Source organism: Balaenoptera physalus (assembly GCF_965194825.1).
Source record: "Balaenoptera physalus genome assembly, chromosome: 6".
In the NCBI taxonomy this organism is placed as follows: domain Eukaryota; kingdom Metazoa; phylum Chordata; class Mammalia; order Artiodactyla; family Balaenopteridae; genus Balaenoptera; species Balaenoptera physalus.
Genome location: NC_138885.1, coordinates 65568138 through 65583271, shown reverse-complemented (window position 1 = coordinate 65583271; position 15134 = coordinate 65568138). Strand labels below are relative to the sequence as shown.

The window sequence follows — 15134 nt, the reverse complement described above, 5'->3', positions numbered from 1 at the left end:
AACATATCCAGTCTGTTGACAATTATGGTTTTGTAGTGTTCTCAGCAACTCCACTTTCATAAGATACATTTTTATTGGAAGCAAAATCTTTTCTTTCAATCTGATAAAAGACACCCTATAAATGTTGTCACAAAGTAACAGGATAATAAGGTACCATACCGTGTTTATTCTACTAACTATTCATTACAAACCAGAAAAAAAAAAAAAAAAACAATTTAGTGTTTTCACAGGTGAAATGAAGAAATGGTCTTACATCAATACGTGCCTTTAGAAGATAATGGCTCTCCAATTAACATGACAAAAAAATGCGGGGGGAGATCCTCAACTTTGCTTATCATAGTGTAATTCATAAATAGCAATTTAAAAATTTTCTAAATGCAGAGTGAGTAAAACTAAAATCCTCCATCCCAGTTATATTCGGGGTCACAAACTACATTATCTGCTACAGATCACCCTAGAAAAGGATTGTTGAATTTCCTATATATTTCCTTTCTTTATAAAAGCACTGCTTTGTACATCCAAAATGAACACATATGTTACACATCTGTTATACCTCAATTTAAAAAATAAAGAGAAGAACTGCTGATACCTTCTAATAACTACATGTAACTTCCAACTTGCTACTGTCAATGTTACACAGCTAATTTGATGCATGATGTCCATCCTCAGAGGCAGGGACACCAGGTAGGTTTCCATCAGCCTCGGGATTGGCTCCTCGGTCTTCTGGGCACCATCATTCACCCAGGACCCACAGCAAACCCTCTTTTGTTAAAGCTATTTTTAGGAAACAAGGGTTAAGTTGACTAATCTGAAGTTTAGGAGATGCCAGTAGGAAATCATCAGAAACCTCAGAAGAGGAGAGCCCCAGATCAGCAAGGAGCTGCTTTGGACTAATTTGATCTTAAAAGACATGATCATAGCGAGTGTTGTTACTGTCAATTATGTAACAGAAACTCTATAAAAGGTTTCCTTAGGCAGTAAATCTATACGTTATTTGTTATGAATACTAGAATACTTACTGTTATCACAGGTAATGACAAGAATTTATTTTCAGTGTCATAAAAATTCTATCAGCTCCTAGTTTGAGCTGAATGTCAAAAATTATAAGCAACTGCTTCTTTCCTTCCACGGAGGAGGACACTGTGGGGCCTGAATGTCTATTGAAATTGTTATATGACCCTTGGATCCTGCAGCACATTTTTCATATTCTAAATTAGTATTTGAAATGTAAATCTAGGTTACAGTTTTAAATATTTTCATATTCGGTAATAACATCAATTTCTAAAAGCTGCATTTTATTTCCCTTTACAGATTAAGTCTGAAAGGTGGGACTACAGAATTCACGTATGATGGGAGAAGAATGCATTTAAAATAACTAATATTGCTGCACATGACATGCCCTATATTCATTGGCCTCTTACTCAGGGTTCATTTTAATTGTTATCTGCGCGTGCATTCTATACCACATAATGAAAAGCTTCCATTTCACCCACTGAGCCCTGGGTTTTTATGTGCACCTCTACTAATGACCCTTAATTAAGCCGATTTTACCCTCGGAAATGCAAGTTTTCTTTTGGTCAACAAGTATTTTTAAGAGAGAGTTCTGAATGAACTTCCAAAGAGACATTTAAAATGCCTGTTAATGCTTATTATCTTAAGCAGTTGTAAAACTGAACAAAGTACATTTGTACTCAAGTGTGGTCTACCAACACCTCTATGTTTCATTGTACGTTTCCAGGGAAGCACTTTCACCCTCCAGAGCGCCATCAGTCCTCAGTTATGTTATGTTTCAGAGGCTTCAAGTATCTGGGTAGAAAACAACACAATAAAGTAGCCTGTATCACTTTACATTAGCCAACAATGTCAACCAGAGATAATATGTAATTTAAAAGACACCCTGTAAAATGTCTTGCTGAATGTATTTTTTCATAATGATTAGCAAATGTCAAAGTCTAGTAACAAAACTATTATTTATAGCATATCAACATCTAATTGATTTTACAAATGGAGGCAATTATTTTGGATGAAGGGAGGAATGCCTGCCAGATTTAAATGATTTATGATTACTAAGAGAAAACAACAATGTTTTGCTAATTCATTTTCAAATATGGCTCTTACACTCATTGATGATTTTAATTTTAAATCAAAGGATTTGCTACAATAATACATTAACTCTAAAAAAAAGCAACTTTGTGACAGCAGTTCGAGATATTTTTAACTGTTTAGGAATACTGCTTCCTACAGTAGGCTCAGGAGGGACTGTACCACAGAAGTACATTTTCAAGGTGCTGATTTAGAACCACAGAAAGATCACAGTTCATGAACTCCAACCAATTACCCAGGGTGGGAGCACAGGCTCTTACAGCACTGCGAATGCAGCCATGTCTCATATTTCCTGACCTAAAACATTGACTGTCCGCTTGATAGGTTTGATAACTTGCACAAACGTCGTGAAAGGAAAATTAAATAGTCTGCCTCACTCTCTGTAACTCCCATTGATTTTTATAATCTAGTAGTAAGAGGTACATGTTTTAAGAGTAAATGAGAAAGAAAGTTCCTTCCCATAGCAAGGAGACTGTAACGCAGAAGAGAAGCTCACATTTCACAAGAAATAACCTGTGCATCTGTTGAAGAAGAAGAAGAAGAAGAAAAAGAAGAAGGGAAAAAAACCCAAAACAGCTAGGGGAATGCCTCAGGCTGAAGCAGATACTGATTGGGCAAAGCTTAAGGACAAGGGCCCTTGGAACTAAACAAAAGCAAATTCATTCTGTTGACAGATGTTGATTACATCAAAGCAACAAGGAACTCCCCCAACTCGCATTTTTTTAAAAACAATTAATACCTCTCTACAATCTACACAATAAGGACAAAGTAAGTTTTTAAACCAATCATAACAGACATTATTAAACTTGTTTTTTAAAAGTTTCGGTTGAGTTCTGGTGTGTTTTTAGCTATGAGCGTCTCCAAACAGTGCTTTATTCATTCCCACGGACATGTCTGGGGAGCTAAGCTGCCCATGCCATCAGCCCCTTCCTTCCAGGGGTTAACTGCTCTGACTGCCAAATAAAATACAGAGCAAGCCATGTAATTATGGAGACAGTCAAAGGGCAGGCTCTATTTTGAAATCTATTTGCACGGACAAGGTCTTCCAATTGAGCTTACAGGAAACAAGCTGGTAAAGAGCCTCCTTTTCCCCAGATGCTTTCCACACTTTTTCTCCAATTCAGAAAATCATGGCTATGGACACCATACACCATTACTTCCTGGATTTCAAGTTAAGATGCCATTACAAGGAGAAGAGTGGATCTGTTTCACAAACCTGTAAAAAAACCTTTTTTTTCCCCTTAATTAACAGCATTTGGCAACAGCATTTGGCAACAGCCTCTGGACGATAAAGCTACAGTGTTTATTAAACAACATTTCTCAAGAGGATACAGGCCAATTGTTATGCAGGTGTTGGAAAACAGATCATTTTCTTTAATGCTCAAAATAAAGCACATAGTCAAGTCTAAAGTATGCTGGCATAAACACTTATCTGAAATAAAGATTCTACTCAACATCCAACAGGGTTGTCCTTGAAGTTATTTATAGCTAAGATTGCTAAAACAGTAACAAAGATTCCACAGAAATAAAAAAAAAAGAAATGTGTAAAGTATTTTAAGTGACAAAAAATCACAAGTCACTTTCATGCTGAGACATAAAAATTTGTCCTAGTTGCTTAAAGCTCTAAGTTTGCAATTTCTATGAGACTTTATCATACTCATATTAAAATAGAATTGGGCCACTACAACTAATAACACTAAGTAGTCAAAGGAAGGTGAGATAGTAGTCTTCACCACACATATGAGGCTATGGATGTAACTCATCATCAAGCCTATAAACCAGAGCCTGGGAGTCCTGGTTCTAAAGAAGATGAGCTGGAAAGCCAGCCACAGAGCACTTCTGGGAAGAGGAAGGGTGGCGGCCTGAGGGCACCCTCTACCAATAATAACAACATTCAAGAATGATGCCCAGGTCATGGCAAAACATGACCTTCCCCAAGGCTCCATCAGGAAGTTGGCTCCGCGCTACATCCCTCTTCCTTTTTAACAAAATGTATCAATAGCAACTGATAGAGTATAATGTCAATGACAAATTCAGAAACGGGTTTAGGAAAAATACTTCATTTTGCTTCTTAACAAAAGCTAATTGGATAATATGTTATTATTCATTAATTTACATCACTAGCACCTAGGGATCTGTGATTTAAACAAAAAGCATTCCCCTCTTCACGGGTGACAAAAACAACCCAACCTATTCTAGAAACACAGATCAATAAACATACCTATTTAATAAAGTAGACTCATGTTTGTGAACCTAGAAAAAAGTTCCTTTAGGCCGGCCCAATCATAGCCGGGGGAGGAGTGTCAAAGATTATAGTAAGAACACAAAATCTAAATCTAAAAGCAGATCATTTGGTGGATAAGTGGAAGTTACATAGAAACGATTAATCTGTAAAAGGAACGAGGACTACTGTATGAAATTTCTCCATTTAAGATGAAAAATGTTTAGTTCAAAATTTGAATTTAAATTCATCTTTATAATCATAAAATATTGAATCACACTGAAATAGTATATGCTTAGAAAATCCCATTGTGTCTCAGCTAAAGTTTAGAGAAAAGCAGCTTTTTAGCACTTCAACAATACATATACTCAGGCAACTTCTTGGACAAAGAAATATTGTATCCTTTCACAGGAAATAAAGAAGCTGTTTATTAGGGCTGTGGTTAAAATGTAATAATTCATTCCAGTTGAGCCCTGTGAAAAATGTCATCAAAATATCATTTTCTTTGCCAGATTTTCTGGATGCCGTAGTATCATTTAAATACAGAATAAAAGTCAAGCTGTGATCAGAGTAGAAGTACGACACCAAAATGACCCAAAAGCAAACATTCATTCTGTCAAAGTAACAGGAAAGAATTTCACACAGTCCTGATACCCAGAGAATGCACACTTCTAGGTTAGCACAGAACATCTGGCAAACTTCAACTTTCCAAAGTCTCTCAAAAAAACATTCCTATTACCTCACATACTTGGGTTAAAGAAGAGGAAAAAATAGAAAAAAATTTATATTAAAGCACACAAGTAAGCATCAGAAAGAGCAGTTTCACAGAAATAACACATGGAATTCAATTTTAGAGAAAGTCTGTATAAAAATATCATGAGTTTACAAAAAACTGACATAGTAAGAAAGTCCTTCTTTAATTCTTTAAAAAAGACTATTCTTAAATACTACTGTCACGTAAAATACTACTCAAAATATTAGTTATTTGGATAAAAATATCCAGTAATAGAAGACGTTGGGACTTATAATTTATGATCAAAGGCACAGCTTTAATATGAATATTTTTCAATTGTACTAAAGTCTTTGAAAAGACTGTAATTTTAATCTTCGTCTCACAACAGGGTCAACTGAATTCTATGTGCAACATGCTCTAGTTATATTGTTGGATGCATTCCTTTTTTCCATCTTTTTATGAGCCCTTTAAAGTTATTTATGCAAATAATTGGTATAAAATAGCTCAGAGCTTTGACCCAAACTACAGTATCATTACCAAAAAACCCCTACAAAACCCAAAAAACATCTTAATATTTTCCTGAGAATGCTTTCACTGTACAGCTCCAAGTGAAAGGCATGAAACAAAAAGAAACCATTTGAATATAAATCCTACAGTGGTATTTTGACAATTGTGGGAGTTCTGCCCTGTAACCAGGCAATAGAAGCGGTAGGTAGTTCGGTAGGTCAATAATCACAACCGAAAATAAGAAAGCTAAGCTCCAGGAAAACAATATATTTTCAGCTTCTGCAGTTGAGATTACACAGATTCAAGACAATAGAAGCCAAGATCATTCATCAAGGAGTCATTTTCACAAAAAATAAAGAGAAAATACACAGTAGCCTCTTTAGCAAAAGAAAAAGTTCCAAATTATCTGAAGGCAGCTTTTTGAAGTGATGTAGTTATGTTGCCACAAATAACTTTATATTCAATTCAACTATGTAGCCTTAGTTAACCACATGAATAAATAACAGCTCCATTGCTTTAAGAATTAATGCAAAAAGTACAATGTATTAAAATGGTACAGGCTTAAAAGGGGAGTTCCACAGAAGCCTGCTTACAAATTGGCTCTTGTATTTTTTTTTTTCAGATATGGATGCTCAGCTATAAAATCATTATTTTCTGTACTAAAGATTAAAAATGAAAACCACTGCCACCACTACCCGAATGTGTACTCTTTACCTGTATAAAGCAGGCTGCCTCTCATAACTGAAAACACAATATTACTTGAAATCTGTAGCTTCTTCACACTTGGTGGAATGACAAATTCATCATCTCATTTTTAGATTAAAGTCTTCAGTAGAGCCACAGTCCTGAAATATTTGATGTGTACAATATTTGAAGCATGCTATTGTCTAATGTGAACACTTTTTGAAGTATAGTTCTACCAGAGTGTTATAAAACAAAAACAAAAATGCCAAGACAAAACATAGCCCATTTGGAGGTAAAAAGAAATAGTAGAATTTCAAACACTTTATATTTTGCTTGTGAATGTGCCATGGGATTTTCCTCTGAAAGGTGTCCCTTCCTAATTATATTTACTTGCATTCTTGTTTAAATTGTTTTCCCTTCTCTGAGCATTAGTTGGTTTACTTGGACAAGTTAGTTAAATTCTCTAAGCCTTAGTTTGCTCACCCGTTAACAGGAATAACAATACCTTCTTCACAGGGTTGCTATGATAACTGTATGACATGAGGTATGGAGAGTGGCACAAGGTAGGCACTCGATAAGTGGTAATTATGATCACTGGTTGCCTGACTATGGGAGAAGGTCACTCTAAAATGGACTAATCAGTAGGTAGAAACCAGCCTGAACGTCAAAATATGTTTTGGATAATTCACAAAGTAAGTACTTCACAAAATATTCATGAGATCCTAGGTTGGGTCCCAGAACTGCTACTTAAAAACCATGCTATCCAAAGCACTGGTCGTCTCCTGCCTTTATCACAGGACCACCCTGACCATCAAATGACATTGCAGATGTATAAACACTTTATAAACCATACGGCATCTCATGATTGTAGTGTATTGAGAGAAGGCTTAAATTCAGTAGGATGAATTATGTACAGCCTAATTTTGACATTTTTCTGAGAGTTCTTGGTGGGGCCTTGCTAGAAAGCTGATGGTAAAGCCTAAGGAAAGTCTCTCCTTCCATTTAGAAGCATAAACGATCCCAGCTTTTTTCAAGAATCATATCCTTCCAAACACATTAGTATATAGAATAGATTTTATATTTGTGCAAAGGGTGGGATGAGAGAAGTATGTTCTAGAAACATTCTACTTGGCAGTGAACACATCCCCTGTAAAGCTCCTTACCACAAATAATTTTGAGACAGCAGAATGTTATTTTTATTCTGTTATTAAATAGTGTTCAGTCAATGTTATGCTTAGTCATAAACTATTACGTTGTCCTTGGTAACCTCAGTAACTTAGTTTGTAAGTTTAAACACATTTGTTTGACTATTTAATAGAAATATTCTAGAGCTCACCGAATCTTATTGTTTAAATGTACCAAGAAGTTTCCTTTGCATAAAAATTCCTGTTTATTAAACAGTAATACAAGAACTTATTTATATTTCAAGCACTACCAACATACATCATTTATGACAAAAAAGGCAAGCACTCCATAAGAAATGCTCAATCACTGTCAATCACAAACACTAAAATATAAAAACCAAAGCGAGACGTGTGAACTGTATTAAATTCAGCTAAACACAGAACTACCAACAGAACAAACAAAAAAACAAATAATTATCAGTGACTCACAGATCTATTTACATGAGATACACAAAATAACGTGCAAAGGTGTAACCATGGTAACGTGATAGCCTAAATTGAGTGCCTTTAAAATTTGCACTTATTTAAACACTATGCAAACTGATGTCCTTACAAAATTTAAATGTTTCAAAAGTAGTCAAAGCTTATCTTTGTTATCTGATCATTGATCAAAATAGTTTCAACTATAAATCAGCTGTCTTTAAAATTATTCATGGCCCAATTTAATGAAACCATGATAAAAATATCAAACAATTTTTTCTAATTTTTCAGCAAACTATTTTCACAACCACCGATTAACAATTGAAAAAACTCAGCTATATACAATAAATCTCATAATAGTCAAATAATATTAAAACATGCTTTGACATAAAGACTTTTCTTAAACTCACACTGTTGCATGTAACCACCCCCCCTACTTCTAATTAGTTACTAAAGCAGTAATGCTATCAGCTGTTTCAGTTTATAGGTGATTTTCACTGACAATTACCATTTGAATAGTTTAATATTTAATGCTACAGTTAGTCCTAATGTCTTTTATTTTATTTCTTAAGCTACAGGAGTAAAACATTATTTTGTAGTTCACTGGCTACCACACTTAAGATGTAATGTTTAGTGTGTATTTCATTATGTAGATGAGCAATGGATGTTGCTTGACATGATCTAAATGGGTCAACAGTATTTTCCTAGTCACATTAATCATTCAGACAGCTAGAATTTAAAAAATGGCCTTGAAAACTAAAACTAGAGAATCTATTCACATAATGACACTCACCATTGGCGGGTTATCTAGGATGTGGTTAAGGAGAAGGAAGAGTTACAGACTTTGAACACATGTTTCATTATTTACTCGGAAACCACTTCAAGACCCTAGCTCTCTATTTTCAGAATCTAAGTGAACACCCACAGGGACAGATTTCTGAGATACCAAACGGTAGTTAAAAAAAAAAAAAAAAGCATTAGATGGAAATCTATGGAAACTTTTTCATTTGAGAAGAAAGAATAAAATTTGGGGAGCCCAGCTGTAAATGAGACAGGGCCCCAAGGGTATGATCAGGCAAATGGTATCTATACAAATACACCGCAGCATGGATGAGGACACAGCACTCACTTTGGACAACCATCATGTCTTCACCCGCTGATGGCTCCTAGGAAGTGAAGAAGAGAGGGAGAAAAAGAAAAAGCAGAACTGGCCTTGAGAAACAGCTGTAAATCATCTGTGCCAGCTGCATCAAAAGAAAGAATCTGATAAGGAACATGGAGAGAGACAGATGTGAACCCATGAAGAGCAACTCCAGTTTCCTCTTCCCTTCGTTGTCATGACTGACCTCTCCACCGAGTCTGACTGAGGGACGCTCTGGTCTACATGGCTAGGCAATATGCTGGAAGACCATCCTGGACAACCATCCTACCACTTTGTTCCATATGAATTAGGTGCTTTCAAATAAAAGTATGGAAGCCACATGCAATCGCTTCCCTCCCACCAGAAGCTCTTCAGTGGGTCTTTGGCAGCTGTGAAGAAGACAGTGTCCGGCATTAGCTTTCTCTTTCTGAACTCACTTCGCAAAGGTCACCCTGCCAAGTGGATGTGCTCTGTCCTTGCCTGAAACCACACAGAATGAGCCAGGGTTCATGGGAAGCCTACTTTTTTTTTTTTTTTTTCTGATTATGAAAATGGTATATGCATGGTATTAAACGTTTTTATAACAATACTGAGAAAGCATAAATAGTATAAAGTAAAAAATGGTAAAGAGCTTCCTCAAATGATCACTGTTAACATTCAGCAAACACACTTTAGACCATTTCTCTATGTACCCATTAATATATTTTTATTATATTTTTAATAGTATATTAATTTATATTTTATAAATATTCTGTTTGTACATGTAGTTTTATAAACTGCTATTCTGAAAGCAAGTAATTTCTCTCCACAATATACAGAAGTTTCCTGTCTTTTTTTTTAAATTAATTAATTTAATTTATTTTATTTTTGACTGCGTTGGGTCTTCGTTGCTGCATGCGGGCTTTCTCTAGTTGCGGCGAGTGGGGACTTCTCTTCGTTGCGGTGCGTGGGCTTCTCATTGCGGTGGCTTCTCTTGTTGCGGAGCAGGGGCTCTGGGCGCGTGGGCTTCAGTAGCTGTGGCTCGCGGGCTCTAGAGCGCAGGCTCAGTAGTTGTGGCGCACGGGCTTAGTTGCTCCGCGGCATGTGGGATCTTCCCAGACCAGGGCTGGAACCCATGTGCCCTGCATTGGCAGGTGGATTCCCAACCACTGCGCCACCAGGGAAGCCCAAGATACCTGTCTTTAACAAAAACTATAGCTCTACATGATACTTTTTATCCTCTTGGGTTACTGGTTTCATAGTATTCCTTTATATGGATGGGTAACATAGCACTTTATTTAACCGATGATGAGCATTTAGGTGAGTTCTTCTCTTTTGTGCCCTGCACAATATACCTTTTACAAATACATGTATTTGTAATTATTCTTTTTAGCTTAAATTCCCAGAAGTAGAATTCTTGGGTTAAAAAATATACAAAATTCTGACATATCTGCAAAACTTCTCTCCACAAAAGCGCAATTTATATTCCAAATGGTGCCTATTTCCCTACACCCTCACCACTATTATTAATGTTGAAACCTTTGTCAGTCTGATAAATGAAAAACGGTATCTCGCTTTTACTTGTTTTTCTTCAGACACTACTGAGGTTGAAGATCTCTTTATTTATGTATTTATATTCTTTTGTGAAATCCCCATTTAGGCCTTGTGGGCTGTTTTTTTACTGAATTTACTTTAAGTGTGCTCTGTGAATTAGAAACATTAAACATTTGTGTACTATATTGTTTCAAAATTTTTTTCAGTTTGCCATTTGCATTTCAAATTTGTTTAAAGTGTGGGCTTAGGGACTTCCCTGGTGGTTCAGTGGTTAAGAATCCACCTGCCAATACAGGGGACACGGGTTCGAGCTCTGGTCCGGGAAGATCCCACATGCCACGGAGCAACTAAACCCGTGCGCCACAACCACTGAAGCCGGCGCGCCTAGAGCCGGTGCTCCCAACAAGAGAAGCCACCGCAACGAGAAGCCCGCGCACCGCAACGAAGAGTAGCCCCCTCTCGCTGCAACTAGAGAAAGCCCGTGCACAGCAACAAAGACCCAACGCAGCCAAAAATGAATAAAATTAAATATTATAAAAAAAATAAAATAAAGTGTGGGCTTATATTGAATTTATAGATTAATCTAGGGAGACTATGACTCTCTAAAATATTTAGTTGTCTTATTTAAGAGATGTCCTTACATTTACTGCAGTCTTCTTTACTATATCTCAGTAGACATCTAATGTCTTCACATAGGCCCTGTATATTCCTTATTATTTGTTTACTCTGGGATATTTTATATTCTTGTTTGTTATCATAAATGGATTTTTCCATTATATTATCTGCCTAAATATAGGACAATAATTGTTTTTCTTTAAAAAAAACATAAGTTTTAAAAAGTTGAAATATAATATTCCAGTGTCATACTTTCATGCTCCTTAATATATAAAAAAAATCAAACAGACATACAGACTCACATGCTTTTTCCACTGGAAAGAAGTGAGTTGGGACTGACTGGGGTTAGCCAGACTTTCCTTTCCATCATTGCCAACTCACCCCCTCTTACCTTGTCTCTCCCCAGTGTTACCCTCCCTCTTCTCAAATATGAAGTGTTAAACGAGGTAGGCTAACAGGTGCTGGAAGTGCCAGTAAATTAAAGGCACCAAAAAAGAAGGCTAGATTTCTGGGAAAGGTTTGATATTTAAAATATTCCCCCTCAAAAGCAATGACCTAATCATGAGGGGTTGGGGGAAAGAGTTAGAACTTTTTAGGACTTATTATTCTACACTTACCTAAATTTACAGCTTAGTCTTGTCTTTGTGTTGAGTTGTGTGTCTGGGTTGGGATGGGGCAACCATAATCTTTCCAGTGGGTAGGGTTCCATCTTAATTCAACCTTTATGCTGCTGTAACTGTGCCTGTAGGCACAAGAAGGTCTGACTGCATCGAGCAAGCAGCACAATTACGAAAATTCCCCTCATCTTATAACAGGGAAAGGAATCAAGAACTTTAAATAAAAATAAATTTAAAACTAATCTGCCAGCTTTCCGACCAAGGTCTCTGTATAGCTCTAGTTGCCAGGATCCTCTCATATTCAGTTTGACTTCTCCCTGGGAAGACAAATATTCCTTAAAGTTGTAGAAGGGGGGCCAGGGTGCGTGTGGGGAAAATCCTCTCCTTACTGTTCTCTTAGAGCAAATGCTCTCCTGACGTATTCTCTTCCATGAGTTTCAGAATACTACTTCCAACTCCACCTGCAAGTTTGGAAAATCCCTATGACATATATTTGGCAGAAAAAAATGACTAATTTTTTGCATTATAAATATCTGACCCACAGGTAATAGCATGGAGGATTATACCCTTTTCTCTACTTTTACCTATATTTGAAATTTTCAATAATAAAAAATTTAAAGAGCATTTGGTCTAGCACTAAAAAAGAAAAATAGCTTTCCTAAAGAATTCAAAGACGGCTTCCCTGGTGGTGCAGTGGTTAAGAATCTGCCTGCCAATGCAGGAGACACGGGTTCGAGCCCTGGTCCGGGAAGATCCCACATGCCGCGGAGCAACTAAGCCTGTGAGCCACAACTACCGAGCCTGTGCTCTAGAGCCCACAAGCCACAACTACTGAAGCCTGCACACCTAGAGCCTGTGCTCCACAACAAGAGAAGCCACTGCAATGAGAAGTCCGTGCACTGCAACGAAGAGCAGCCCCTGCTCACCGCAACTAGAGAAAAGCCCGCGTGCAGCAATGAAGACCCAACGCAGCCAAAAATAAAATAAAAAGAATTCAAAGAAGTGTAGGAAATGGAAGAGTTATTCTAAATCTAGCATGCTGTTTACACATGAAAAAACAAAGTATTTAAAATGAGCATTGATCTGCAATTGCTCCTGTTAGGAACAGCCCCCAGGACTGATGCTTCTTGATGGTAGAAACTGCAGTTATTCACCCATTTCTAATTTGCAGTTCACAGCCACGCATGCTTCTTTGGAGTAAACCTGCGGTTGAGTTTTAACTGCTCATATGTTACGCAAGTAAAACTCCTAAAGTACATTATAGCACAAGAGGGCACAGGTTTGGACACCAAACTCTTTCTGAGCACAGTGTGATATAAGGTGCTGGCTGGGATCTGAAAAGTGTCTGGGGCTTGGCCATCATGGTGATGTACAGAGAGGCAGGAAGTCTTCATGGAAGTTCAACACTGGAAGTGCTGGAGAAACACTGCAGTGAGGGAAGTTCCAGTTCCACCTTTGTGTCATAAAACCTTAGGCAGCAAGTAGATTTTTGCACAATGGTACGGGGCCCCTCAGGTAAGTATTTCAGGGATAATATATAAAACAGGAAGACCATAAATCCTGTAAAGGGGGTAGCAGTGGACTGACATGGACAGAATTTACACCTAGAATTAATGTGTCATCATTACCAAATCCACTCTGCTCTCAACTCCATTGCCATGACTAGACGATGCTGAGCTCACTGAGTAACCTGAAAGGCTGGCAATATTTGGGTTTGGTGACGGCTAATTCAGACCTCATAAATATTATGTAACTCTAGTCTTTTTGCCTCTAGCCAACCAGCCTGACTGCAATTTTCAGACACAAGTGGCAAACTGACATTGAGAATTTATGAGCTTTGCCATATTAGTAATGCACATTTCCTTTTGAATTATTCTAGCCTGTAGCCTGAAGCAGATTATAATTATCATTCCTTTTGCCATACAAATCTGAAGATCTAAAAGTGGTTCAGGTGGCAACATCAATGTTTCAATGTTCTATGTAGATTGGTAAATAAAAGCCCATATATGACAAATGAAAAGCACATGGATATTTGTATTGCTAGAATTTTAAGATAGCTTATTAAAGCTTGGTCCCCATCACAGTGTGTCCATATAAATTGCTTCCCTATCCTATTAGAGATGATTTTCACTTTACTATCAAACAAATGCATGTTGTACAGTTTGCTTGGAGCAGGATATTCAGGTAGTCAGTGATCCATACTATGGAAGAAGTTAGTTCTACACCAAGATAAATATGTGGTCTTAGCTGTTAGGAAAGCATTTTCCTACATAAACAATGTGTCTAAGTTCTAGGCTAGCCCATTCGCCCATAATATTACTGAAATACTACACATTTACAATGAAAAGAAAAAGCTAGGAAACAATTCAGCTGCGAACACCTGATATTTTAGCTACATTATGGATTTTCTGGGAATGTTGCTGCTATTTACAGTGTGGTTTCTAGAGGAAAACATGTTCTACATGGACAATGAGGGAAAGTGAAATGTCCTCTCTATGGCCTTCTACCTCCCATTCTCAGCCTCTTCCTCTCCAGCTCCCACTGGAAAGGGGATGGAGGCCGAATGGCCCTGTAAATGCTAGAGAGGAGAGTAGGCCAAGTCTCATTCCTTCTCATAAAACCTGTACCAGCCCCAGAGGTAGGATCCTCATGCTGCTTCAGCTTCTTCCAACGTCTAGAGCAAGTGAAAGGAAGTAAGTCTGTTTTGAAGTTCAAGCAAGCCCACTTCCCTGACCCTTAGCACCAGAATGAACACCTCAAGCCCCAGTAGAGCCACCTTGAGAGGAAACATGGTGGTTCTGTGGGACTACTGTCACTCTAACTGGAGTTCACCAGTATGGGCAGGAGGTCTGGTTAATAATAACTTAGATGGAGCCAGGGGAGCTGGATTGTCTAACTTCAGTTCTGGCTCTAAGATTTACTAGCTGCCAACCTTCAGCAAGTTACTTAATCATTCTGTGCCTCAGTTTCTCTATCTGTTAATAAAAAGGGAAAATTTTAAAAACTGTGAGGATTAAATAAGTTCATATGTATTAAGTATTTATCATTATGGCACCTGGCACATAGCAATCAAGAAGTTGAGCTATCATTCATTATAGGTATAGTACCACTCTGAATGAAAAAGGTACATAAATGCTCTCTCCTTTTTTAAAGCTATATTATTTTTTCCCTCTGGTCTCCAGAGCAGTAGTGGTTAGGTAGGAAGATGTAATTTAGCAAGTGGACAGTAATGCCCAGAAACAGTTTATGTACCTCTAAAATACTCCTACACTCACAAGGATGCTTCAACATATGCAAATCAATCAATGTGATATACCATATCAACAAAAGAAAAGAGAAAAATTATGTGATCATCTCAATAGATGCAGAAGAAGCA

General features: G+C 37.3%; 1 protein-coding gene across 7 annotated transcripts in view; it reads right to left on the bottom strand.

The window, feature by feature from the left end:
• The window catches only part of METAP1D (methionyl aminopeptidase type 1D, mitochondrial), a 78656-nt gene that overhangs the window by 22300 nt on the left and 41222 nt on the right, over positions 1–15134 (bottom strand). The window contains exon 2 of one of the 7 annotated variants that reach the window (XM_082465486.1): positions 6279–6409. The exons of 5 other annotated variants lie outside the window; for them this stretch is intronic. In XM_082465486.1, coding sequence (XP_082321612.1) covers positions 6279–6303 — 25 coding nt within the window. In that variant the 5' untranslated portion in view covers positions 6304–6409. Of the gene's footprint in view, positions 1–1730; positions 1792–6278; positions 6410–15134 lie in introns of those variants that run through there. One more of the 7 variants, XM_082465485.1, reaches the window with a different exon arrangement.